Source organism: Coregonus clupeaformis, chromosome 29, assembly GCF_020615455.1.
Source record: "Coregonus clupeaformis isolate EN_2021a chromosome 29, ASM2061545v1, whole genome shotgun sequence".
NCBI lineage: Eukaryota > Metazoa > Chordata > Actinopteri > Salmoniformes > Salmonidae > Coregonus > Coregonus clupeaformis.
This window is the reverse complement of record NC_059220.1, coordinates 61,555,621-61,582,907: the sequence shown is the minus strand read 5'-3', so window position 1 is coordinate 61,582,907 and position 27,287 is coordinate 61,555,621. Positions and strand designations below refer to the sequence as shown.

General features: G+C 43.4%; 3 protein-coding genes and 1 long non-coding RNA gene across 8 annotated transcripts in view; 3 read left to right on the top strand and 1 right to left on the bottom strand.

The window, feature by feature from the left end:
• The first annotated feature begins 231 nt into the window (after positions 1-231).
• LOC121535919 (transcription elongation factor A N-terminal and central domain-containing protein) lies at positions 232-2,331 on the top strand. Its single transcript, XM_041843135.2, has 2 exons — positions 232-635; positions 975-2,331. Exons 1-2 carry the CDS (start codon positions 575-577, stop codon positions 2,129-2,131), a joined length of 1,218 nt encoding a protein of 405 aa, XP_041699069.2. The 5' UTR covers positions 232-574; the 3' UTR covers positions 2,132-2,331.
• A 9,572-nt stretch (positions 2,332-11,903) lies between these two features.
• Positions 11,904-15,309, top strand: LOC121535963 (ras-related protein Rab-9A). Of its 3 annotated transcripts, none has more exons than XM_045209262.1 (3): positions 11,904-12,181; positions 14,166-14,228; positions 14,343-15,309. In XM_045209262.1, exon 3 carries the CDS (start codon positions 14,356-14,358, stop codon positions 14,959-14,961), a length of 606 nt encoding a protein of 201 aa, XP_045065197.1. In that variant the 5' UTR covers positions 11,904-12,181; positions 14,166-14,228; positions 14,343-14,355; the 3' UTR covers positions 14,962-15,309. The 3 variants fall into 3 exon arrangements, with proteins under 3 accessions (XP_045065197.1, XP_041699138.1, XP_041699137.1); XM_041843204.2 differs by having other exon boundaries at positions 11,907-12,176; positions 14,166-14,217; positions 14,332-15,309; XM_041843203.2 differs by having other exon boundaries at positions 11,907-12,181; positions 14,166-14,217; positions 14,332-15,309.
• Positions 15,310-17,239: 1,930 nt separating this feature from the next.
• LOC123482235 lies at positions 17,240-20,367 on the top strand. The gene is made up of 2 exons (XR_006657619.1): positions 17,240-19,778; positions 19,899-20,367. It is a non-coding gene; the product is annotated as an uncharacterized LOC123482235 (long non-coding RNA).
• LOC121535962 (neuronal membrane glycoprotein M6-b) overlaps positions 18,031-27,287 on the bottom strand; it is a 34,750-nt gene continuing 25,493 nt past the window's right edge. For 2 of the 3 annotated variants that reach the window (XM_041843200.2, XM_041843202.2), the window contains exons 2-7: positions 25,428-25,614; positions 25,099-25,258; positions 24,238-24,406; positions 23,531-23,604; positions 23,163-23,228; positions 18,031-21,172 (exon numbers count right to left, since the gene is read on the bottom strand). In XM_041843200.2, the coding sequence (XP_041699134.1) occupies positions 21,029-21,172; positions 23,163-23,228; positions 23,531-23,604; positions 24,238-24,406; positions 25,099-25,258; positions 25,428-25,614 (800 nt within the window). In that variant the 3' untranslated portion in view covers positions 18,031-21,028. Of the gene's footprint in view, positions 21,173-21,535; positions 22,302-23,162; positions 23,229-23,530; positions 23,605-24,237; positions 24,407-25,098; positions 25,259-25,427; positions 25,615-27,287 lie in introns of those variants that run through there. The other variant, XM_041843201.2, reaches the window with a different exon arrangement.

Genomic DNA, 27,287 nt, shown 5'->3' with positions numbered 1-27,287 from the left:
ATATAATATTAATTATTATTATATATTTTCTACCTAATATATTTTTCTACCTAGCCTACAATATATTTGATATAATGGAAATGTAAACATACATGGCAAAAAGTCACATGGACATTATTACAATCAAAGATGTTCTATTATATTGACAACATAGTCGAGTGAACGCTCTAACAATGGAAATACTTGTCCAACGGGAGTCCGTAGGTGGGACCTTCTGCTTGGGGCACGCGTGTGAACAACAGGCACAACTCCGATATAAAATCGTTGTTTTTTTGTTGCCGAAATGCCACGTGCGTCGACTTCTATCAATACATTTGTAACAAAATAACCATTACGAAACTTCTATTCGATCAATTAAGCCTCACGTAGCAAATGCTATATTAATTATTTTGTTCTAGCAAATTCAACACACTCATTGACCTCCATACAAAAATGTCTCACTTCATGGTGTTATTTTCGTCGACAGATTTTGGGCAGAGTAAACCCTCTCGCTTAGCCTCTTCCTCTCTGTTACAATGTTGCAAGAAATAACAGTTGAACACGGCCAGGCAGAGCCGCGCCCTCTATCGGATATATGGTTTGTAAAACAGAACAAATATGGCGTCCGACAGCTCGAGAACTGCAATTCGATTCGAGTGAGTTACTGCGCTGTAATTTTCTTAACGAAAAGGAGTATGAATAACGTTTGGTGCTTTGAAATTATATTTGGTGTGATAGAATTTAGCTAACATATTGCATCAAAGCTTCCGTTTCCCAACATAAGATGCCGTGTAGCCTGCCCTGAAGTGCATTAGCGGCATTTTAGAATCTGGTTTCAAAATTCTGTTGACATGTGTCTGCCACACTTCAAAGCATTGCATAAAAAAAAAGTGTTTGTAGGCCCAAGGGTTTCCAATGCAAATATCTAACCAAATGTCATGACCCTACAAAAGCTGTAGCCTAAATTGCATATAAATGTATTTCTCCCACCACAGTCTTTAAGAATATGACCACCATGGACACAAAACAGATCACTCATCATACTCTCCAAATTGACAAATTTAACAGGGCGGGTAACTATGGCAACATTATGCCTCTCCTGACCGCCCTTGATAATGTCTGTGTGACTTGTGAGCAGCTGCAAGGCACAGACATCGTCAGGGTTCTTTACAGACTCCTCAAAACCTGCTTAGACCATTCAGTGAAAAGAACAGTCAAGCACCTGTTGTCAAAATGGAAGAAACTCTACAGTCACCCCTATCACATCTCAAAGGAGAAGGGAAGTGGAGAAGAATTCACTGTCGTTGGAGACAGTATACTGGCTGACATAACTTGTCTGGCAGACAGAGGTGGCCTAGCTGCTGGTGATGCTACTAAACCAGTGGAGTTGGGTGCGTCTTGTGAACATGTGGTTTTCCATACTGGGTTCGAGGACAGAACACTCCCAAATGGGACCAAGTGCGGGAGAGCTAAGGGAGAAGGGGTGTCATCGTGGCAGGCAGCTGGTGATTCGTCTTCGGGGTCAATTTTGCCCACCCTCTCAAAGCAGTCAGAATCTCCTGCCACCACTTCCCTGGGTACCCCTCCTCCCTGTAAGGATTCCTCTGAGTCAGCTTTGAGGACAAAGTGCTTCCAGCTTCTCCTTGGTGCCCTCGATCCAGAAACTTCCAAGGAGGCAGAGGGGAAGACTGCAGATCTGGCCCGGGTCATAGAGGTGCACATCCACACTCTGCACCGTACAAACCAGGCCAAATACAAGGCATGCATCAGGAGTAAGGTGGCCAACCTAAGGAACCCCAAAAACAGCCACCTTCGGTGTGGTCTCCTGGGCGGCAGCCTGGGGCCGGAAGTCTTCGCCGGGATGTCTGTGGAGGAGATGGCCAACGAGGAGCTCCAGCGGCTGAGGGAGGAGTACTCGTCGCGGGGGGTGAGCGAGAGGCAGCTCCCCCAGGGGGTGGAGGGGACGCCCACTCAGAAGCTGCGGTGCAGGCGGTGCGAGGGGTCGGACTGCAGGGTGACGCAAGTGTCCCGGGGCACGCTGTTTCTGCCGGCGTGGGTCCGCCAGGCCACCGCAGACCAGGATGCCATGACCTTTGTGACCTGTAGCAGGTGTGGGGAGCAGTGGTACCACAGCAGCTGGGTCTGCCTCTGAAAGGCCATCCACACCACATGTTAAAAAATGCCTGCTTTGTTTTTGTTGAGATCCTGCTGATATGTCTTCACCCTATCAAAATGACTAATGTCATGTTTTAATGACAGAAATTAAGAATTACATTTAACATTTTATCACATGGTTATGCTGTATGCATTACATTGTCATTAAACTTGCTTCGCTACATACTGTAATACAAATTTGGATTTGTGTTCTCTTTCTTTGACTATTTATTTCTCATTCTGGCATTAATAGGTACTGTGTGTTTAGCATGGGGTCTTTCTGTGTGTGAGAACACAAGATGTAGTTCCTATGGTGACATTTCGGTGGAGCTGCAGAGTAAGACCCATGTGGCCTTCCTGTGGCAATGTGACCCCGTGAGAAGCACAAGGAGTATGTGACCCATTAATCAGCCTAAGACAAAGCTCCAACAGGGTAATGTCTAGAAGGGATACAGCTTATGTCAAATTGACGTCAACAGTAGATTTTTATTTTATTTTAGCTAACCCTTTTCCTAACCTTAACCTAATTCTCCTAACCTGCTACGTTAATTCTCCTAACCTGCTACAAAAAGTCAATTTTGAGATAAGCTGTATCCCATCTACACAAAACCCTCCGGCTGGGGGCTTGCTGATCTCCCATGATCCCTCACTTTCTAGCCCACAGCCAGTGCTAATGACTCAGGACCCCATCGAAGTGATGACAGTGAAGTCTTAGTATTCCAGAAAGATCCAGGCTAGTTGGACAAAGTTGTCTTAATGAGCTATTCTCTGTGGGCAGGGATAGGGGTTTGAGAATATATGGAATGGTAGCAGTATTTTGTATTACACAAGATTCTAATAAATGGTTATATTGTTAAATGAGTATATATTTCATTGAAATGGCCATTGAACAGCAGGAAATGTAAGATTACAGTATATGATTTGTTCTCATCGTGTTTTTGTAATCTGTAAGATATCTGTATCGGAGTCATTTGAGATATCATTCTGTTTTATCAATTGAATTTGTTTTGTGTTTCACTAACAGTATGTCGTGTATTTTCAAGGAGTGGCTTTTCCAAAGTCCATGCAGTTCCCTATCTTATTGATAGTCTCCCTGTTCATAGCTGTTACGAACCCCGTGGCTCTAAACATCTAGGGTGGATGGACATGAGACCCGTAACATAAATTCATGTAAATTATAAGTGTGGCATGGAATAGTGAGAACAAATAAGACACAACTACCATGAACTACCGTCAAACACAAAGTGTTTATTTATGAACACACGGTAAGGGTTTGGGAAAAAGGGCTGAGCAGGACCCAAGAAATGAAACAATAGTGTAAAACCCCCTAAACTGATCTAGCCTGCCTAAAGAACCGCTAGGCTACTGCTACCATACAAAAATACAGTGGGTGGTCCGCTCAGGTCTAACTGGTGTTTATAGACAGATTTCGTCCTACGGGTAATGTACGCCCAAGGGCATCTAGCTTAAACCCCCCTTTCCCAAAAAAACACACAAAGCTACTAAACAGGGTAATCATCAACTAGCGAGTACACAACACACAGGACACCCCCCGTGTCCATACTCACATATGGCAAAAAGTCTCTCTCTCTCAACAAACACAAGTCTAGTTTTTATAAAATGGGATGTGTGATTGAACAAACGAATAACAGGTGGTGCAATTAACAGGAATGTTCACTGATTGGTCCAATCAGCAGACACCTCAACGACCACCAATCAGGAACATACAGGACACCTGTGATTAGGGCAGAAAGAGTAGAAACACACAAAAACACAGGATACCTGTATCCGTAACACTCCCACCCTTAAAAGAGCAAACCACAATGGTTTGCGACACACGTACTATCACAACCCCCAAATTCACAAATCATCCTACCGGGATAACAAAAAAAAACCTAGATCATTACACACGAGACAAAGCATCTGCCAACACATTATCTAACCCCTTTTTGTGGCGGATCTCCAAATTATAATTTTGCACGACAAGTGCCCAACGCATAAGGCGTTGGTTCTGGTTGTACATCCGGTGGAGAAAAACTAAGGGGTTATGGTCAGTATACACTACCACTGGTAATGCACTGGAACCAACATAAACTTCAAAGTACTGCAGAGCTAACAACAAAGCTAGAGCTTCTTGTTCAATGGTGGAATAGTTTGTCTGACATTTGTTAAATTTCCGTGAAAAATAACAGACAGGATGGTCCACTCCACTCTGGTCTTGCTGCAGTAGAACAGCACCAGCACCTCTGGCACTTGCATCTACCTCCAGTTTAAACGGCCGCTCAAAATCTGGCGCAGCAAGAACAGGAGTACTACACAAGAGTGCTTTAGCAGTGTTGAAAGCAGTACAACAATCTTCAGACCATACAAATTTTCTCGCCGGACTGAGCAAATCCGTTAACGGAGCAACTACCGCAGAGAAATTTTTACAGAAACTACGGTAGTAGCCAACCATCCCTAAAAAACGGCGTAGCTCTCTTCTGGTGGTAGGTGCGGGAAATGCGTTTATAGCTGAGACCTTGGCATCTACAGGGCGCACCTGACCATGGCCGACCTGTTTACCAAGATAAGTAACAGTAGCCTTCCCAAACTCGCACTTTGCTAAGTTCAGGGTTAGAGAAGCGGTTGCTAGACGTTCACACACTACCCTTAGAGTGTTAACATGATCAGACCACTCAGTTGAATAAATGACCAGATCATCAAGGTAAGCACTACAATTAGGAACTCCAGCCAATACTGTGTTAACCAGGCGTTGGAAAGTGGCTGGTGCGTTCCGCATCCCAAATGCCATGACAGCATATTGTAGGAAGTGATCTGGGGTCACAAATGCAGAGATGTCGGAGGCACGTGGGGTTAACGGCACCTGCCAGTAACCTTTTAGAAGATCTAATTTGGTTACATAAGTAGCAGCACCAACAGTATCAATACAGTCATCCAGTCTGGGTAACGGGAACGAGTCGGGCACTGTGACCGCATTGACTTTCCGATAGTCCGTACATAATCTGGATGTCCCATCAGGTTTAGGAACCAGAATGCACGGAGAACTCCAAGGACTTGAACTTGGCATAGCCAGGTTATTCTCCAGCAAATAACCGACCTCACCCCCTCATTATCTTTCTCTTAGCGACGTTGACACGATAAGGATGTTGCTTGATAGGTGCAGCGTTTCCAACATTAATGTCATGTTCTAACACATTTGTACATGTAGGAACATCATTAAAAAGACATGGAAAGCTGTGTAATAGTCTCACAATATCATCTGACTGTCTGTCCGTTAAATGAATCAGGCTTGACGGGAGAGACAGCAGCATCTCTGAATTGGGCAATCTAGCACACTGCTGCTGAGTATTGCGCAACTCCAAACCATCTCCGTCCACATCATTAACATGACCTCCCACTACAGCCGTAGCAGCAACAGAGACAGCCGACTCGGCCAGTTTCTCTGGACTGTCTACCTGAGTAACGGGTCTGTTGTGGTATGTCTTCAACATGTTAACGTGGCACACACGAGATTGGCGTTTTCTATCAGGAGTCTGTATCACATAGTCAGTTTCAGTTAGTTTCTTTTCAATGACATAAGGACCAGAGAAACGTGCTGACAATGACGCTCCTGGCACAGGCAACAACACAAGAACTCGGTCACCTGGCTGCAGTGAACGAGAAACAGCCTGTGTGTCATAGTGTCGTTTCATCCGTTTCTGTGAGGAAGACAGCGCTTCCTTTGCTAGAGCACAGGCAGCATGTAGGCGCTCACGAAAGCGACTAACGTAGTCCAACACATTTTCTTTCACACACAACTCTTGTGACAAAAACTGATCCTTAAGGACTTTCATAGGTCCTCTCATGGTGTGTCCAAACACCAGTTCAGCTGGGCTGAACCCTAGGGATTCCTGTACTGTCTCACGGACAGCAAACAACACTAGAGGAACTCCCTCATCCCAATCTTTCTCAGATTCCAAGCAATATTTACGGAGCATAGACTTCAGGGTCTGATGCCAACGTTCAAGCGCACCCTGAGACTCTGGGTGATATGCGCTTGACACACGGTGTATAACTGACAAGGATTTTAACACTTGTTTGAAAAGTTTAGAAAGGAAATTCGTACCCTGATCAGTTTGTATCACCTTAGGTAATCCAAAAGTTGAGAAGAATTTGATCAACGCTTTACTCACCACCGGAGCAGTAATCCTTCGCAGAGGAATGGCCTCTGGGTACCTGGTGGCCACACACATAATTGTCAACATAAACTGGTTACCAGATTTTGTTTTTGGTAATGGTCCAACACAATCAACCATCACATGTTCGAAGGGTTCACCTATGGCCGGTATGGGACAAAGAGGCGCGGGGGAAATAACCTGGTTCGGTTTCCCAGTTACTTGACAGGTGTGGCAAGTCCGACAGAACTGAGCCACATCTTGTTTTAAACCAGGCCAAAAGAAATGTCGCAAAACTCGATCATAAGTCTTGGTGACTCCCAGATGTCCGGACCACTGGTGATCATGAGCGAGGGATAAAACATTTGGTCGAAAGGCTGTAGGAATCACTATTTGGTAAACAGCATTCCAATCTCCGCCAGCGTCAACATGGGATGTCCATTTACGCATGAGGAGATTACCATCAAGGAAGTATGCCATGTTTTTCTTCTTTAGCTCCTCCTCTGAGACAACACTAGAAAAACATTTAGCCAGGCTAATGTCAACCTGTTGGTTAGCGATCAGCTGCTCACGAGTAACTGGTAACTGTATGGCCTCAGCAACAAGTTCCACATCCTTCTTCCTTTCTCTGGGCTGTTGGTCAGACTGCACCAGCTTACCAGAGGTAGCACCCGAACTATCCTCTGGGTCACACTCTCTGAATAGAATCGTGTCTGACAAATCTATCACTTCACCCACTTGTCGTGCTTGAGCACGTGTGACAGCACAAGCGGGGAACACATCTGGATAACCCTGTGCCAGCTCCTCGGAGAGAGACTGGTCACTTTTATCCAATACCTCCAATATGGGTATTACCTTTCCTCCGGCAATATCGTTGCCCATTATAAATGTCACACCTTTTACTGGCAACATAGGACGTACGCCAACTCTGAACAATCCACTGACTAACTCAGAGTGTACGTTCACAAAGTGCAATGGCACTGGGACGAAACCCATTTCAATTCCTTGTACTAACACACTGGAACCACAATATGTATTACTGGACAAGGGCAACACATCAGCGAGTATGAACGACTGCGCCGCACCAGTATCTCTGAGGATTCTAACTGGACGCTGAGACGCTTCGTCATCTGATATAGAAACAAACCCCTCAAAAATGAACGGTTCATAACTGTGATCTGGGACAGGGACTTTCAAACCACATTCACTATGAGGCTTCTGTCTTGATTCCGGCCTTACAACCGTACGAATCAGCCCAACACCCGTTGGCGGCCTGGCGTGCCGAGGCATCCCCGGTTTGCGTTTTAGCAGAAAGCAATTACTAACCAAATGTCCCACCTTATGACAATAGAAACAGTGACGCACATCTTTTGGGCGTGCTGGATGTACTGCTGGTCGACTAGGATTAAAAGTTAGCAACTCCGCAGCCCGGCTCTCCGTACGAGCCGAAAACACGCTCTTATGCGTCAACACAAACTCGTCTGCCAATACAGACGCTTCCGACAGTGAGGATACTTTCTGTTCGTTCAGATAAACTACAATGCGTTCCGGTAAACAATTTTTAAACTCTTCTAACAAGATTAACTCCCGTAGAGAGTTAAAATCAGTTACCTTACTAGCACTGTGCCATTTGTCAAACAGATTTCCTTTGTCTCTAGCAAACTCCACATAAGTCTGAGTAGGAGACTTTTTATGAGACCTAAATCTCTGTCGATATGCCTCAGGAACAAGCTCATAGGCACGAAGAACAGTAGCTTTGACCACCTCATAATTCAAACTGTCTTCAAGAGGTAGCGCTGCCAGAACCTCTTGGGCTTTACCTGTTAGCTTACACTGAAGTAATAGGCACCATACCTCGTCGGGCCATTTCAATGCTACCGCTATACGCTCAAACACACTGAAATAGGAATCAACCTCTGACTCCCTGAACACAGGTACCAAGGTGATCTGTCTACTAATATCAAATGTAGCAGACGACACCGCTGGTGAGGCTGGCTCACTAGCAGGCATAGTATGAGCAGAGACTAACCTCGCTGTTTCTGCCTCTAGTTCCATTTTACGCATCTCCAGTTCCATCTTACGCGTCTCCAGTTCTTGATCAAGCCTACGCGTCTCCAGTTCCATCTTACGCGTCTCCTGTTCTGCCTCTAGCTTACGCGTCTCCTGTTCTGCCTCTAGCTTACGCGTCTCCTGTTCTGCCTCTAGTTCCATTTTACGCATCTCCAGCTTGTCTTGCCTGATTTGTGCCCGCTCTTCCGCCTCTATTTGGAGCCGTGTCGAGCGGACATCCATCCTGGCATCACTGTCAGTCAGTGGGGAGAGTGGGTCATAACGGGGCAATGTGGCTGGAGCCTTAGCCTCGTCCTCAGACACTGATGGGCTTACAGAAACAGCAACCACATCCCCTACAGGAGCAGCAGACTCAGGCGGCGGTAACACAAGCACTCGCTCGCTCAACAATATCGCTAGCACTACTTCCCTAACTTCTGCTTTCACTATACCCCTTGGTATGGGTACAGAAAAGTGGTCAGCCAAAGCCTGTAGATCCACTCTACGACAATTCTCAAAAACCTCCCACGTAGGGTTTTCCAAAAATGCCTCCAACTCAAAAGTAGCCATCCTACTAGCAACACGAGCCGTCGACTACTGAACACACAAAAAAAACAGGTAGTTACAGCTGCTAAGCTCAACACTGAACCAGACACTAACTAATTTACATGAGTAGCATGGGATAGATAGGATCCCAGACGAGCCCCCACTTTATGTTACGAACCCCGTGGCTCTAAACATCTAGGGTGGATGGACATGAGACCCGTAACATAAATTCATGTAAATTATAAGTGTGGCATGGAATAGTGAGAACAAATAAGACACAACTACCATGAACTACCGTCAAACACAAAGTGTTTATTTATGAACACACGGTAAGGGTTTGGGAAAAAGGGCTGAGCAGGACCCAAGAAATGAAACAATAGTGTAAAACCCCCTAAACTGATCTAGCCTGCCTAAAGAACCGCTAGGCTACTGCTACCATACAAAAATACAGTGGGTGGTCCGCTCAGGTCTAACTGGTGTTTATAGACAGATTTCGTCCTACGGGTAATGTACGCCCAAGGGCATCTAGCTTAAACCCCCTTTCCCAAAAAAACACACAAAGCTACTAAACAGGGTAATCATCAACTAGCGAGTACACAACACACAGGACACCCCCGTGTCCATACTCACATATGGCAAAAAGTCTCTCTCTCTCAACAAACACAAGTCTAGTTTTTATAAAATGGGATGTGTGATTGAACAAACGAATAACAGGTGGTGCAATTAACAGGAATGTTCACTGATTGGTCCAATCAGCAGACACCTCAACGACCACCAATCAGGAACATACAGGACACCTGTGATTAGGGCAGAAAGAGTAGAAACACACAAAAACACAGGATACCTGTATCCGTAACAATAGCCTTTAACTTTTCAATCATTGTCTGAAACTTGATTTATTTGATACACACACACACATGCATGCTTAGGCAGTATGTGTGTACTGTGCATGGTGGTACTTACAAACATAGACACACCTTCACAATCATTCACATTCATACTGTTTAATACATTGTGTGTGAAGGCTTTTCTACCCATTCACACACTGATAATATTACAATAGATCAACTTTATCAAGGGGAAAGTCCACATTCTCATATCTTTCAAAGAGCACACTACTGCTGAAACATTGAGCTACAGCAGAATAAAACGTAGGGGAGAGTGGGGTAAGTTGAGCCACCCTTGTTTCTAGGAAACCATACACAAAATTAATATTTTTACCAAATATTTAGGAAGAGGTCATCATTTCATGGAGTCTGTTAAGGAAGAAACCACGTGGAAAAAGTGGTAAGCAAGTTCGGTCCAAAAAACAGATTTTCCCCAAGTCATATGAATTTATTGTGTTAGAGGTTTCATGATGTTTGTATCTAAACCAAAGTAGATCATTTTAAGATTGTTCTATACATCAGTTGGGGTCAATATGAGGTCCTAAACCCAGCATAAAATGGAATCCTTATAGCTGTGTGGGCTAAAATAGTCAAATGTTTGCCTTGGGGTAAGTTGAACCAATGGTTGAGCCAATGGCAAGTTGAGCAAATTGAAGTGGCAATACGGAACATTTCAACTTTGAAAGTTTCTTCAAGTGCAGTCGCAAAAACCATCAAGCGCTATGATGAAACTGGCTCTCATGAGGACCGCCACAGGAAAGGAAGACCCAGAGTTACCTCTGCTGCAGAGGATAAGTTCATAAGAGTTACCAGCCTCAGAAATTGCAGCCCAAATAAATGCTTCACAGAGTTGAAGTAACAGACACATCTCAACATTAACTGTTCAGAGGAGACTGTGTGAATCAGGCCTTCATGGTCGAATTGCTGCAAAGAAACCACTACTAAAGAACACCAATAAGAAGAGACTTGCTTGGGCCAAGAAACACGAGTAATGGACATTAGACTGTTTTTTTGGTTCCTACCGCTGTGTCTTTGTGAGATGCGGTGTGGGTGGACGGATGATCTCCGCATGTGTATTTCCCACTGTAAAGCATGGAGGAAGAGGTGTTATGGTGTGGGGGTACTTTGCTGGTGACACTGTCTGTGATTTATTTAGAATTCAAGGCACACTTAACCAGCATGGCTACCACAGCATTCTGCAGCGATACGCCATCCCATCTGGTTTGTGCTTAGTGGGACTATCATTTGTTTTTCAACAGGACAATGACCCAACACACCTCCAGGCTGTGTAAGGGCTACTTTACCAAGAAGAAGAGTGATGTTGTGCTGCTGGCCTACACAATCCCCCGACCTCAACCAAATTGAGATGGTTTGGGATGAGTCGGACCGCAGAGTGAAGGAAAAGCAGCCAACAAGTGCTCAGCATATGTGGCAACTCCTTCAAGACTGTTGGGAAAGCATTCCAGGTGAAGCTGGTCGAGAGAATGCCAAGAGTGTGCAAAGCTGTCATCAAGGCAAAGGGTGGCTATTTGAAGAATTCCATATGTGTTATTTCATAGCTTTGATGTCTTCACTGTTATTCTACAATGTAGAAAATAGTAAAAATAAAGAAAAACCCTTGAATGAGTAGGTTCTAGAACTTTTGACCGGTAGTGTAAATATAGGCATGGTTTTAAAAAGGTAGCGGTAATATTTCATTCAGTACAGACATTTGTAGGCGGCTTAACTTACCCTCTCCCGGGGCTCAACTTACCCCATACTACAATTTATCTTCTTAAAATCTGATTTTAAACCTAACCTTAACCCTAACCTTAACCACACAGCTAACGTTATGCCTAACCCTAACCTTAAATTAAGATTTTGACTTTTGTGGTCAATCTTGACTTTGTGGCTATGCTTTCTAGTGGAAACCGTATTCTTGTCACAACAGGGCTTGGCTATCCCTGACAAAGTGCAGTGTTTGAGTGATTGACTGTGTCATCGACTAAAAGATTGCTACAACATATGATGTGGTTAGCTGATCCTTAAAAAACCTATCCATTGCGTTGTAAGATCTCACATGTGTCAGCAACTCCTGGGCAGAGGGACGCGCCCATTGTATATAATGTTACAGTGACGTCATCACAATATTGCCAGAGATGTTTTGTATGGGCATTGCCATGAGCACATTCAAAAGCCACGACGCATCAGTATTTAGAATGTCCATTTCCTGCTATACTTTTTCAGTAGATAGCTTCCTTGATCCATTTTGCCCATAGTGGGCGTGCCAAACGATCGGTCATCTAAACGTCAGTAGCGCTCGAGCAGTCCTGCCCAGTAGCGACATGTCACGGGGAAACCTTGGCCGCTCGTGAGGATGTCGCAAAGGGATGGAGCGGTATGGCACCGCCGACGTACATTATAAACAGTAAGGTACAGTTGTAACCAATTGATACTGTTCATAGCTAGATATTTCAGACTTGCAGACTTTCACATTGAATGGAAATTATATTTGTTAACCAGTTAGCCTAGCCAGCTACATGAAGCCAGCTGATGTTTAGGCTACGCGCATGATCTCACAGACTACGGCTCTCGGTTGAATAGATAGAGCATTACCATTGGTTACCATGCTGATAATGCTAAACAGTCATGCCGATAATGCTAAACAGTATTTGTTTTCTTCTAACCTGATCAGTAGGCCTACTTTCCCTTTAAATCTTGTGACCGTGAGAGCCAACGCTGATGTGGGCACATGACTCTCTCTCTCTGTGTGTGTGTGTGTGTGTGTGTGTGTGTGTGTGTGTGTGTGTGTGTGTGTGTGAACCCCAGCTGCCATTGCTGCAGAAAGGCAGCGTAACAAAGGTGCAGTCAGTCAGTGTCCTCTCCAGTCCAGATATATTACGCCACATTAAATTCACTGTAGTTGGCTCAGGCTGAGGCAGCTAACAATAGGCAAAGTCTCAAAAACGAGTTTCCACTTTAACCAATTTGACTAACAAGATGTGCTTCTGTCTCTGACCTACTTGGGCTGATTAGCCCATTTCACAACCCTTTTGGATGTTATTATATCATTATGGAAATAGGGAGAGGGCTAGAGAAGATTTCTGAAGTAGTTAACTCCATTGATTAGAGGTCAGTGGTGCAATTCATTTAAATGTAGTGGCACAGTGTTGTCACAGTATTTGAGGAGGCTGCTGAACACTACCTCAATCAGAGACCAGACATTGATGATTATGTGATGGAGAGGCATTGAGGGGGTGATAAGCTCAGATTTCTCTACTCATTTTAATCCCTTCATCACCAACCAGATAACAGTCGGAGCCCTGTTAAACTTGTCACTCTCTCACTCTCTCACAGGGCTCAATCAGGTCTCATAGGGATGTTAGGAATTGGACGATTGGATTTTCTCTTCTCTTTAAAAAAAACTTGAAATGTAATTCATAGAATTGCAAGTGGGTTGACCCACCTGGTCTCTTGGACTAATTGTGGTCTTTGTGTTTGTTTAAGGATAACATTCTTCTTTACTTTCTCAGCAGCCTGCAATGCTAGTCATTGCTTAATAGCAGAAACATTGAACCCTTCAGTGTGTTAGTGTGTTACTGGATTAATAACCAAGGCCTGCAACAACCTGGAATTTTAATACCCATACCAGACATCCGTTTGACTAATAGGGTCGAAATTAACCACATTCATTCTAATTACAGGAACTTAAAGGCCTCATTAAATGCACGTCATGGAATCCTTTCGATATGTTGACATAGGCTAATACCATGACGATGATGAACTAACGTCATATCTTCTGTTTTTTCAAACGGTGCTGAATTAGGCTATGGTTTGCCTTGATACATAACTGTAAGAAATGGCAAGTGTTGCAACAATTAAGATTGCATTACTGTAACTGTCTCTTCTTTACTGTACTACTGTATTGTAGCAGACTAAACTAAGTTTTAGGCCTATAGTTGTCTACTGTACTGTACAGCAGGCCAAACTCACTCACCCCACGTTTTTAATGCATCATGTCTGCTCTGAAGCCGCGCATGACACATACAAAACTTTCTTGTAGTGTGTGGCCTGCGGCCGCTGGTTTGCTCATGTGATTCTCTAAGAGATGGTCATCTGATCATTGTCCATGTGACACATGCATGCTGAGAATATTACAACAGTTAATGTCGGCAGGAAAATGTTACGTCTTCATTGGATAAGATATCAACTACTAGACAGTATAACATTGTGACTGATTTGACTTTAGCTGACTACAGATGAGGTACTGCGTTAATATTGTTAATCTGTGTTTCTTAATCTTGTTCTTTTCTTTTCTCTGCCTGTTAAGAGAGCAATCAATCAGTCAGTCAGTCAGTTGATTGATTAAACTGAATGACTATCTGTTTACTGACTGACTATGTCATCTATTTGTCAGGTAGCAGCAGCGCTTCCCAGATCTCCCCCCAGCCAGCTACCCCACCAACACTCCAGCCCCAGCTCCAGCCCCAGCCCCAGCCCCAGCCCCAGCCCCAGCCCCAGCCCCAGCCCCGGGCCCAGCCCCAGCCCCAGCCCCAGCCCCAGCCCCAGCCCCAGCCCCAGCCCCAGCCCCAGCCCCGGGCCCAGCCATGACAGCCAAGTCGTCCCTGCTCAAAGTGATCCTCCTGGGGGACGGCGGCGTGGGCAAGTCCTCCCTCATGAACCGCTACGTCACCAACAAGTTTGACACGCACCTCTTCCACACAATTGGCGTGGAGTTCCTCAACAAGGAGCTGGAGGTGGACGGGCGCACCGTGACGCTTCAAATCTGGGACACGGCGGGCCAGGAGCGCTTCCGCTCGCTCCGGACACCTTTCTACCGCGGCTCTGACTGTTGTCTGCTAACCTTCAGCGTGGATGACAACCAGAGCTTCCACAATCTCAACAACTGGAAGAAGGAGTTTGCCTACTACGCTGATGTCAAGGAACCCGAGAAGTTCCCGTTTGTGATCCTGGGTAATAAGTTGGATGTGCCGGAGAGGCAGGTTTCGGGCGAGGACGCCCGCCAGTGGTGCCGCGAGAACGGCGGCCACCCGTACTTTGAGACGAGCGCTAAGGACTCGACCAACGTGGCGGCGGCGTTCGAGGAGGCGGTGAGGAGGGTGCTGGCGCAGGAGGAAAGGGGGGAGCACCTCATCCCCACAGACACAGTGGACCTGCACAGGAAGCCGCGCTCTGGCGCCTCCTGCTGCTGAGGAGATGTAGGGTTGATTACCTTTATTTGACTCTTAAAGGCCCAATGCAGCTGTTTATCTCAATTTAAAATGGGCAAAAATAGCTTTTTAGCAAAAAACTATTTCTCAAGCAAGAATTTAGCTAATATTGTCTGGGTGTGGTCTGAGGAGGGGAAAACAAGCTGTTATTGGCAGAGAGGTTTGGAACTGTCTTTTATTGGTCTATTAACCAATCTGCCGCATGGTGATGTCACCATGGAAGCTGAAACTCCCGCCCATGCAAACCTGCTGATTTATAATGTTCTGTGTAGATTATATTTTCAACCACCAACTATCAGGAAATAAACGGATCAAATTTGTTCACACTTTTACAGTGTTAGTTTCATCAGATGTTATACAATATGATATGAAACACAGGAAAAACAGAATTTTGACTGCACTGGGCCTTTAAAGAGACAGGAGGGGCTTATTTGAACTTCTGCTCCCCAACTCTGGCCAACTTGGCTGTAAATTGTGAGTACTGATGATACCAACGGCCACTTGGTTCCAGTTCTCCTTTTTAACTGTGGTTAATGCATTCGTTTTGCTCTGTGCTCCTCCCTTGGTTTACACGACTGCATGTGCACGCGGACACACAGCCTGTTCATAGCATCATATACACCCGACCCACTTAGGCTATATACGTTTTATCATACACAGGAGTGCAAATAGTTGGGCCTGCTATTTTACATTCCTTTGCGCTGGTGAGAGTGTGTGTGTTATCAGTGACCATTACGATCAAGACATGACTTTGTTCTGCATTCCTCCTTCCAAGAGATGCATTACTACTGTGCTGAAAGACACATACAGCATTACTACATATGTTCATTTTAGTCATAGCAGACACTCTTATCCAGAGCAACTTGCAGTAGCGAGTGCATACATTTAATATACTTCTTCATACTGGTCCCCCGTGGGAATCGAACCCACAACCCTGCCGTTGCAAGCGCCATGCTCTACCAATTGAGCCACATGGGAACTATTACATCGTCATCCCATCTGTTAAATGGGCTGAATGTGCCAAATGTATATTAATATTGTTGATTGTTAAAATAATCAGATTTTGTATTAACGTCAGTGGTTAGTCCAGTACGCAGACTGACTGAACTACAGTATGTATTGGGGTAAAACCAGTTCTGTCCAATCTACATCATTGTACAAATGGAAAGAAGATTCCAGTCAAACCCATTTCTCTGATTATTCTCACTTGCTGCGCTGATTTTAGATTTTAAACCCACTCAACCCAGCCATGCAAATTTTGGCTGTTTGAATTCGAAGCCGTTCATTGGCTGGATCACGTGCTGTATAGCCCAGACCAACGTTGAATGGACTCCCATCAACATCCATAAGTATGTCCAGCATTCATAATGACCATAAAAGCTTTAACACGTTTAATCTCATCCAATTTCCAGATCAACCGTCAAAAGCCTTTTTATAGCCATGTTAATGTGTGTTCGTTAGGAATGTCATGGCACTGAAGCATGTAGATTGGTCTTTTAGCGTCAAAAACATTAGCTTTAATTTATTTACAGTCACTCACTACGCGAACTAGTGCACCCGAAGCCTCAGGACGGAAGTGCATTAGCTAGCCTAACTGTTCTCGGAGAATTTGGAAATCAATGGCTTTTTAATGTTATATTTCCTGGAACTGGACTAATCATTAAGGAATGGAGCAGCAAATCCAGGGCCATTGCACCACAGTTTGTTATATGTAGGCTATTAGGTGACTTGTGCTATCATGAGTTGTGTTTACTATAGGCCCAAGAATACCAGTCGTAAATGCATACCAGTTGTTTCTACGTTTTGCTGTAAAACAAGACCAACCATGAAACACTAAAAACTGTAGGCTATTGTACTTTGTTTTTATGTACAAAATATAGTTGGTCATTTGACAAAAGACTCCCAAAAAACAGTGATGTCACCAGTATTGAAATGCGAACCAGTAATTTCTACAGCAGGGTTCCCCAACTGGCAGCCCGCGGTCCGGATTTGGGCCGCGGGTGATTTTATTTGGCACATCAAGTTTTCTGAGCAAAATGTTTTATTTTATATATATATAGAGATTTTTTTTATTGTTGGACATAAGACTGTAAAAACACAGTCAAATCAGCTCCAAGTGATTTTCATTTTGGAAATCTGTTCCCAAGTATTCCCACGCATAATAGAAAGATACATATGATCGTATACAAATGTAAGCAAGGTTTGAAATGATTATGTTTTAGTAAAATATTATATCTTTGGGCTTCTTGTGGTCAATTTGCAGTCTACAAATTATTTTCCGGCCCCCTGACCATCCGCTCAGGAAATAAATTGTCCAGCGGCTGAATCTAGTTGATCATCCCTGTTCTAGTGTCTTGTATTAAAACATGAACCACCCTGAAACACTATCAATATGGTCTTAAAATGTATGTTTTTGTGTGTGTGTTGAAATAAAGTTGGCCATTTTAAACCTATGTGCTCCATCTATGGAGTGTTTGGTCTTCCACTGACCACTGTACTGTCGGTCAACTGTAGGCCAAATGCACTGCTATCCTAATTTGTGCGGACCCCCTTCTTGGGGTGTAGGGTGAAGTTGCCCCTAGATACTGATCTTGGGTCAGTTTTGTATTTCTCCCATTAATTATTAAGGTTAGGATTGGGGGAGAGGGAGTGGATCCTAGATCTGTTCCTAGGGGAAACTTCACCCCGGAGCTTCCCTTGGTCTTAATCAATGGTTTTGGACTACCATTTTAGGAAATGAACAATGCTACATCTTTCCACCAGGTGGCCTCAGCATCTCACAAACCTCTACAAAGGCAACACCCCAAGGTTGTCCCATCACTGTGATTGAGGGTGCACACTAGGGCTGGGGTGCGTTAAGCAGGACGCAAAATAGATAGAAATAGGCTATGTAGAACCAACATGCCTCTCTGAAATGTAGAATAAGGAATCACATCAGCTCTATTCATGGCATTTCTATCTGCAACATTAAAAGCATATTTGTCATTCATCCCATTGTGTGTGTGTTTAACAGGAAGTCCAAACTTGTAAGAAAGAGACCGAAAGCAGCTCTTTCACGATAATAAAAAATATCGTTTTTACTAAAGAAGGTTACAAAAATCATCACTATACAGGAGTCATATAACTATTTAAAACGTTTAAAAGAAAAACAACTACAGGGACTACAATGTCATCAAGGTACAATGGATATCTTTTTAAAAAAGAGAGTTGAGTGGGGGCAAACACTGCCTACCATAGTTGTCAGTACAATTGACTACACATCACCTGAAAAACTGCAAAGACACAGTCATGTCGCCTTCATGCAATAACGAGGAAACGACAACACACCCTGACTGAAACGCATCTTCTTATATGAAACGGAACATACGCTTGCCTACATCAACCTGGCAGCAAAGCACACTGTATTATATCAAACATAACACACATGGGAATATAGTACTTTTTTCAGTATTTAGACGTTTCCACACGTGGACAATACCGACATGCCTTTTCATATGAAAGTTAAAAGAATCATTGTTTCACTGGTTTGAGGAAGATAACTCAGGAGCTTGGGACTATAAGGTTCTATCTGCAAAAAGATGATTCTGAGATAACTGGCTAAAGTTTGAGCCCTCATTGGTTTGAATGGTGTCAGCTATTTTTATATTGTATTCTTTTTAACTTAACATGAATTGGGGTATTTAGAGTATACTGTATGTAGGTAGAGAACATTGAACAGAACAAGGCTATGTCAATAACTCAATTTAGACTAAAATGCAGATAGAACCTTATAGTCCCAAGCGTTTGAACTACTCAGTGATCATTATTATCGAATAGGTCATTATAATCAAATAACTGAAAACAAATATATATATATATATATATAATTCCTGACTTGTTAACTCTTTATATTGTAAACATCCAAACAATATCTGTTCATATAACAGGCCTAAAAATATGACAGATGAGTCACTTTTATTTGCCTTGCCATTGTAAAATAATCGCAAATAATGTCAAAGACAAGTTATTATTCATTACTTTAGCACAGGGAAAGATTCAGCTGCCTAAAAACTGATAAAAACATTGAAAACATTTTGTATTTTTTCTTCTTCACATTTCTAAATGTATACAATACAAGCATCGTAACTCTGTATTTGCTTACAGTTTCAAAGATGTTACATTACTATTATATCAAATGCAGAACTAGTCATTGGATGCTAAACATATACTCCAAAGGAAACATTTACATATTGGTAATCAAAGGTAAAATAGCATGTTAAAACATTTGACCGTGCTCTCCACATTCAGGAGGTGTCATTCAATAGAACTTTCTTTGGGGGCGGTCCATATATTTACAGGTGAACTTCACCCCTTTAAGGGTGGACTTGTCTTGAGGAAAGTGAATGTATGATCCCAAAAACCGGGAGGAGAAAGACATCCACCCTTCACGGTTGTGTACGATGAACACAATGAACAAGCATTGAACTTTTGTTATGTTCGCTTCAGCTGTGACCTTGCCTTGTAACAAGTGTGTGCTTAATCAGTGAAGTGTTAGCCTGGTCCCAGATCTATTTGTGCTGTCTTGCCTCCTATGGTCATTATCATGCCGAACATAGGAGCTATATAGCACAAACAGATCTGGGACCAGGCTAGAGGAGTCTTTATTTTGGTTTCGTACCTGAGGTATGTATAATGTATCACTTACAAACAGAACAAGGCAATCTGACCTTGAGTGTTGGTTTGTCCTGTGGGTTTAGAAGCAAGGCTGTTTCCAGAGGAAACCTGCCATACAGAGAGCTAGGTGGAGGTTCACTAGCCTGGTCCCAGATCAGTTTGTGCTGTCTTGCCAATTCCTATGGTCATAATAACACGACAATGACCATAGGAGTTGGCAAGACAGCACAAACAGATCTGGGACCAGGCTAGAGGTTCACCTGCAGGTCAAAGAAATGCGTTAGCACTGCAGACAGCTGCTGACAGAACTGCCGCTTTGGGCCAACAGTCACATTACTGAATGTGTCCAATCCGGTTAGGGTACAGCACACGTTTTTCTCCTCAGGCCAAAATGAAGAATTACTCAACAGAAATTGCTGGCTGTCAATAAAGGAATCGGAAAGTTAACATAATAGTAGGAATATTTTCTATGAGAGGCACCCTGAGATGCTTTGTATGTAATGTATACATGGGGTTTTGTAATTCTACTTTAGTTTTTTATATTTTTAAATAGTGCAACATATCATGCATTACCATAAAAAAAAAGCAAAAAACGAAATCAGGTAAAACAGGGTTGCGATAAGATAACCAAAGGAGAGAAATACCAGAGATAAGAGAAGACCAGATAAATACAATAATAGCAAACCTGTCATACTTTGAAGTAGTATAAAAAAAAAACATTCATACATACACATTCACACAATATATTCATATTCATATATATAAAACACCAAAAAACAGAGGACATTTTGTGGCACGCTTCCTCAGGAGTTGTGCAGACAGTGACCTTGTTGTTAGGCGGTTATTAGGAGCTGTGTTAGTGCTGTGCTGTGATTGGCTCAGAGCAGTTAGGCTATGGCAGCAGGGTTGCGCTCAGTAACGGTCCAATCGAGAGCAAACGTTCGCAAACAGGAAGAGGTACCACCCAACCTGAGCTCATCCAATAGGAACTTCTCATATACCTGTTCCGTTTGAAAACGTTTGCTCCCTTTTGGACAAAGGACCTGATTCAGAGTTGAGAAAAGTGTTCGCAACTCAGACTTTCGCTTAAATTGTCCATTGATGTCAATGGAAGACATGGGCTGCATTTACACAGGCAGTCCAATTCTGACATTTTCTTCACTAATTGGTCTTTTGACCAATCAGATCAGCTCTGAAAAATACTTGATGTAAAAAGATATGATAAGATTGGTCAAAAGACCAAGGCTTGTGTAAACGTAGCCAAAGTGTGAAAATTTGAGTTGAGTGCACATATCTCATGTCAGAACACCGCCCATAGTGAAGGAGACCCAGGTGTTGGTTTTACTCAGAATGGGGTTGGAGGTTAGGAAGTGTGTGAGGGGTGGTTGGCCGGTTCTTATGAGTAAGAGGAGTTGAGACCCTCCTTGGAGCCACCCTCCTCCACATCGTCGTCCTTTGTCTTAATGTCCTGGTACTCGTTCTGGTTGCAGGAGCTCCTCAGGTAGGCCCAGTTCGCCGACAGGATCATCAGATAGTGGATCTGTGGAGAGAGAGAGAGAGAGGGCGCAGAGAGGAGGGAGGGAGGGAGGGAGGGAGGGAGGGAGGGAGGGAGGGAGGGAGGGAGGGAGGGAGGGAGGGAGGGAGGGAAAGGAAAGTGCATAGGGTGGTGGCCAGTGAGAGGGTTAGTTAGCCAAAGCAAGCTACATGAGTAAAAGCTACACATCATGTTGACCAGTCTACCAGATGTCAAACAAGACACATTAGCATTGCTACTGTACAATGTCAGTATTTGTTGGTTAGGTTGGCTAGGTTAGTATTAGTCAATTACAGAAAACTAAGTCAGTGGGAATTCATTTTCTCCAAACAGTCACTCTATCCTAAAAGGAGAGGACAATGGTCTTGGTTTTCCTTCATATGTTATGTTTATTTTGCATAAACTAAAAAGGCACAACGTCTTTCATAACAAATATCACAAAAAGAGCCTAAACAGACTAAAATATACTAACTTCAAGCTAGACAGTTGGCACTTGGGGGAAAGATATTAAAGTCTCATTGAAAAGAAAACTATATCCTTCGATTAGAATAACTACAGAATATTGTATTCATCTGAAGCTAGACACATCAACACAAATATTCCCTTCTTCTTACACTTGCGCTGTCCCTTTGTATTGATAATCTATCCATCCTTAATGCTATGTGCCTGCTCTACTTGAATGAACTGATAGCCTTGACTAGCGGTCCCTCAAGGAACTGTACCCCTACTGTATTGGATCAGTACTTCTAGGCACATATCCTGGCTGGACAGATTGTGAGGGACCTCAGCCATGTTCGCTAATCATGCACTCACTAGTCCCTCAATGTGGTTTAAAGGCATGTGTGGCAATAGGGCTGGAAGCAAAGGCACATACTGTAGATCTATCTGTATTGTGTTAACAGTAGTGTACATTTCTCTATATGCTACAGTACATACTCTCCTCCCCACCCTCTCTGTCTTTCTTTCTGTTCATCTTTCTTTCTTCCTTGAACTATCTTTCTTTTTCACTTTCTATAATTTCTCTCTCTTCTCTCTCTCTCTAATATGGCTCTGAGAACTTTGTGGAGCGGCGGTTGCCGTGGCTCATGAACTTGAGAACAGCATAGTTATACGTGGTGGCCATCATGTAGATCAGCTGGGAGGGAGAGATGAGAAGACAGTCTGAGAAACAAAGTCAATGACCAGGAGGCCTTTGGGAGGCCAGTGCTGTTCTTGGGTGGCATCTGGCTAGATTGTGCAGTACTGTACCTTCATTTTGCTTCACATTGCATATATCTACATCTATAAACAAAGTTAGATTGCTACAGCGCACACAATTTCAAATGGCGACAGCCCCAAAACATCACTGCTCTAGAGGAGATCTGCATGGAGGAATGGGCCAAAATACCAGCAACAGTGTGTGAAAACCTTGTGAAGACTTACAGAAAACGTTTGACCTGTGTCATTGCCAACAAAGGGTATATAACAAAGTATTGAGAAACGTTTGTTATTGACCAAATACTTATTTTCCACCATAATTTGCAAATAAATTCATTCAAAATCCTACAATGTGATTTTCTGGATTTTTTTTTCTCATTTTGTCTGTCATAGTTGACGTGTACCTATGATGAATATTACAGGCCTCTCTCATCTTTTTAAGTGGGAGAACTTGCACAATTGGTGGCTGACTCAATACTTTTTTCCCCCACTGTATGATGACATACAGGTCTAATTCTATCATCTCTGGTGCAAAATACCATATGGTCAGAGTCTTGTGAGGCATTGCTCTCCATTGGCCACAAAGCAAATGTGTGTTAGCCAGGAGCTCTTTCCTATGGCCCATGTCAGTGTGTGTCCAGCCAGAAGCTATAGGGCAGACTTACGCCCTCAGGAAAACTGAGTCAGAACCATGAAGCGTGGGGGAGGGATTACCATGGCAACAGATCAGCGTGCCATGGCAACTCATGCAAATGATGCAAACATGGGGAATTCGGGATATAGGGCATCCAAAGCTTACCAATGCAATGAGGGTGGCGCCTGCTCCAGCACACGCAACAATGTACAGGTGAAAAGATAGGTAGAACTGGAAAACATGGAGACAGATCTCTGGTTAGTGATGATACTTTCTTTGATTGACATTCATAAAATATGTCTTTCCCACAATCAGCCTCTGTATAATTACAGTACAGTGATGAAGAATCTACAGCACGTGTTATATTTTTGCATTATTTCAACTTACGCTTTTGACAAATGTATAAAACGTATTTTTTGGTGAATAGGAAGGTTTATATGATATTCCTATTATATGAGGTTCATGATGGTTAATATGGCCGTCATATGATGTACAGAAAGCTTTACAGAAGGAGGAAGGGTTGCCGTTCTCACCTCACTCGTGCTACAAATGTCTCCTAGTGTAGATCCACAGGCTTTGCCAGGTGTCGCATTCCATGGAATAATACCTAGACAATCAGGAACAAGAGATATCGGTTAGGACCAACTGTAGCTTTAAGACAGGCCCTATTCAGTGCAGAGTGGTCAATCACTTCACTTGTACAGCATTTGTCGTAAATATCACTTGAGTTGACCTAATGCGATAGTAAATGTTCACGCATCCTCTCATTCTGATGTATATCTGTTTATACCATATGCCATTAAAGAGGACAGATGATGATGATGATGATGATGATGATGATGCACTGCTTGAGGGTGATGGTAATGTTGCACGGATATGGTTGACATACCATACATTCCTCTAGTCATAAACATGATATAGATGTCGATGCAGTAAATGACTTAAACACCCTATAGATATTTAAAGGCTGTGTTATCAGCATCCATAACACAGGCATAATGTTAATAAGATACAGCCTACCACTGCCAAGTGGACGTACATCACACTCCTTGCATTAGGCCCTTATGCAGGGCTATATCCTGATATGACTCATCAATATATGGCTCATACATGGACGTGTTCTGCCGGATGCTATAGGCAGAATGGCCGTCATATGAATATGGGTCCTATTCCTAAACTCATGAACCAGGTTGACATGTAATCACACGGATCAGTGTGTGTGTTACTGAGTGACACTCACCGTACTGCCTGACGTCCACACAGATGGAGTCAGGATCAGTGATGTTGGCCATGGGGGACTTCAGGGCAGCACAGGTAGTCCACATGTTGTAGAAGAGGAAGACGGGGATGGATGAGAAGCCGAAGATCCCCAGGAAGGCCAGGCCCAGGATATAGGTAAGGAACACAAACTGATGAAGAGAGAGAGGTGTTAGTGACATCATCATCATCATCATTATTGTCGTCATCATCATCATCATCATTATTGTCGTCATCATCATCATCATCATCATCATCATCATCATCATCATCATAATCATCATCATCATCATTGTCAACCTTGTCATTGAAATCTACTGCTACTGCTATACCTAACATAACACTCTACTATGTATAATTCTCCATTATTGCATTCATAGCCTTTACCATCACCTAATGACAGAGGATATTTATAACCAAGCTCGTCCTCATCTTCATCACCATATCGTCATCCACATTTTCCTGATACAAAAGTTTCATCCAATGTTAGCTTGACGACACTCAGGAGAATACAACCGTCCTCATAGCAGCCTTCCAGGCCTTAGAGGCTGACGTTACTGGACATCTGCAGCGATTACACTGATCAGCCTAGAGAGGACAAACTGTGCCAGAGTTACCCTCTGGGACAGTACGCCTAAATGCATGAGTGTGTACAGCCGTATGTGTGTGAACGTCACAGACGCAATGTGTGCGGTTGTACGTGTGAGCATGTAAGCATGCCCTTGAATGTGTGTGTGTATGTATTCATGAGTTCAATATTTTTATGTATGTGTGTGTGTTTAAGCATATTTGACCGTATTTGTGTGTGTGACCATATTGGCGGGTGTGTGTATTCATGTCTCACCGTGGCTGTGATGCAGCGGCCGCACACGGTGGTCTTGAACTGGCTCTGCAGCTCCTTCTTGACGGCGCTGGTGGTGTAGAAGCCCTCAGCCAGCAGGATGATCCCATAAACAAAGAAGAAGGAGGCGATGCCATAGATGATGTACTGCATGGTCTGGATCCTGCTCGGACAGATACAGTCAAGATAGGAATGAATGTGAAGGTAGGCACATTCATATTGAATACCTTTATAAACTGTAAAGGTTGACATATAGGTAAAGACATATAGGAGATACAACAGAGAAAATGAGTTATCTTTCTCTCACACACACACACACACACACTACTTACACGATGGTGAGGGTGGCGTGATCAGTGGTGATCCGGGAGAAGTGGTTCTCCAGCATGGTCAGTGTGCCGGTCAGCGCCACGTGACCACACCCGCAGAACAGAGCCACGCCCGAGAAACAGAGGATGGTGGCCACCAGTGAGGCATAGGGCACTCCGCCCAGACACTTGATGCAGCATTCAAAGCAACCTGCGGGGGGAGACAGAGAGCACCTTGCTAAGAAGGAGCAAAGAACTACACAGTGGGTCAATTATATTTTTTTCGAGCGACATTAGCCTATAACTCGGCCTCTTGCTACATTAGAATGTAGGCATACATTGGAACTATACTATGTATATTTTCGTCCTGGAGAGCAACCGTCACTGCTTAATTATTCATGAATTAGCGAATTCATAAATACTAAACGTGATCATTTCTGACTGAGAAAGGGATTCACTGTATGCTGTAGCCTGAAACCCTTGAGGATTAGCATTCTTGCTAACCTGTGTTGCGTAAACAATGATTTGACAGATACAACCGAGTCACATTTACAGTAAAGTTGACAGATACAGTAGTCACATTCTCTCCAAACAAAAGCCACAACATTATCTTCATCCATCTCAACCTTATCTGAACCGTTTTCACTTCATCATTGCAACTTTCCCAGTTAGAATTGACACACTCAAGCACCCAGGAGTGTTAAATATTACATGTATTCCATCTTCCTCTCTACTTCCCCTAAAAAATGTTCCCTCTCCTTTGTCTTCATAGAGAAACATACACAAAGCCCTTTTAACCAATGGCATGAATAATGCACGTCTAATTCTAAACACACTACCAGTCAAAAGTTTGGACAAACCTACTCATTCAAGGGTTTTTCTTTATTTGTACAATTTTTTACATTGTAGAATAATAGTGAAGACATCAAAACTATGAAATAACATATGGAATCATGTAGTAAACAAAGAAGTGTTAAACAACTCAAAATATATTTTAAATTTGAGATTGTTCAAATAGCCACCCTTTGCCTTGATGACAGCTTTGCACACTCTTGGCATTCTCTCAACCAGCTTCACCTGGAATGCTTTTACAGTCTTACATTTTAGTCATTTAGCAGACGCTCTTATCCAGAACGATTTACAGGAGCAATTGGAGTTAAGTGCCTTGCTCAAGGGCACATCGACAGATTTTTCACCTAGTCGGCTTGGGGATTAGAACCAGCAACCTTTCGGTTACTGGCACAACGCTCTTAACCACTAAGCTACCTGCCGCCCCGTCTTGAAGCAGTTCCCTCATATGTTGAGCACTTGTTGACTGCTTTTCCTTCACTCTGCGGTCCGACTCATCCCAAACCATCTCAATTGGGTTGAGGTCGGGGGATTGTGGAGGCCAGGTCATCTGATGCAGCACTCCATCACTCTCCTTCTTTTTTTTTTTTTTTTTTTGTTTGTTTGTTTATTTTTCGGGGGGAATGGATCAGCTTAATATTGCAGATATATTGTATCTTCTATCAATGTAATTGTCTGCATCACTTCCAATCCCCCATGTTTATATTTATTTTTATATATATACTCCCCTTTATTACTTTTCAACCCCACCATCCTTTCCCTACTTGGAGTAAATTAGTGAACAACAATGCCCAGGCCTCTACTTCCGGTCTATACTTACTATCTCTCCATCACTCTCCTTCTTGGTAAAATAGCCCTTACACAGCCTGGAGGTGTGTTGGTTAATTGTACTGTTGTAAAACAAATGATAGTCCCACTAAGCCCAAACCAGATGGGATGGCGTATTGCTGCAGAATGCTGTGGTAGCCATGCTGGTTAAGTGTGCCTTGAATTCTAAATAAATCACAGACGGTGTCACCTGCAAAGCCCCCCCAC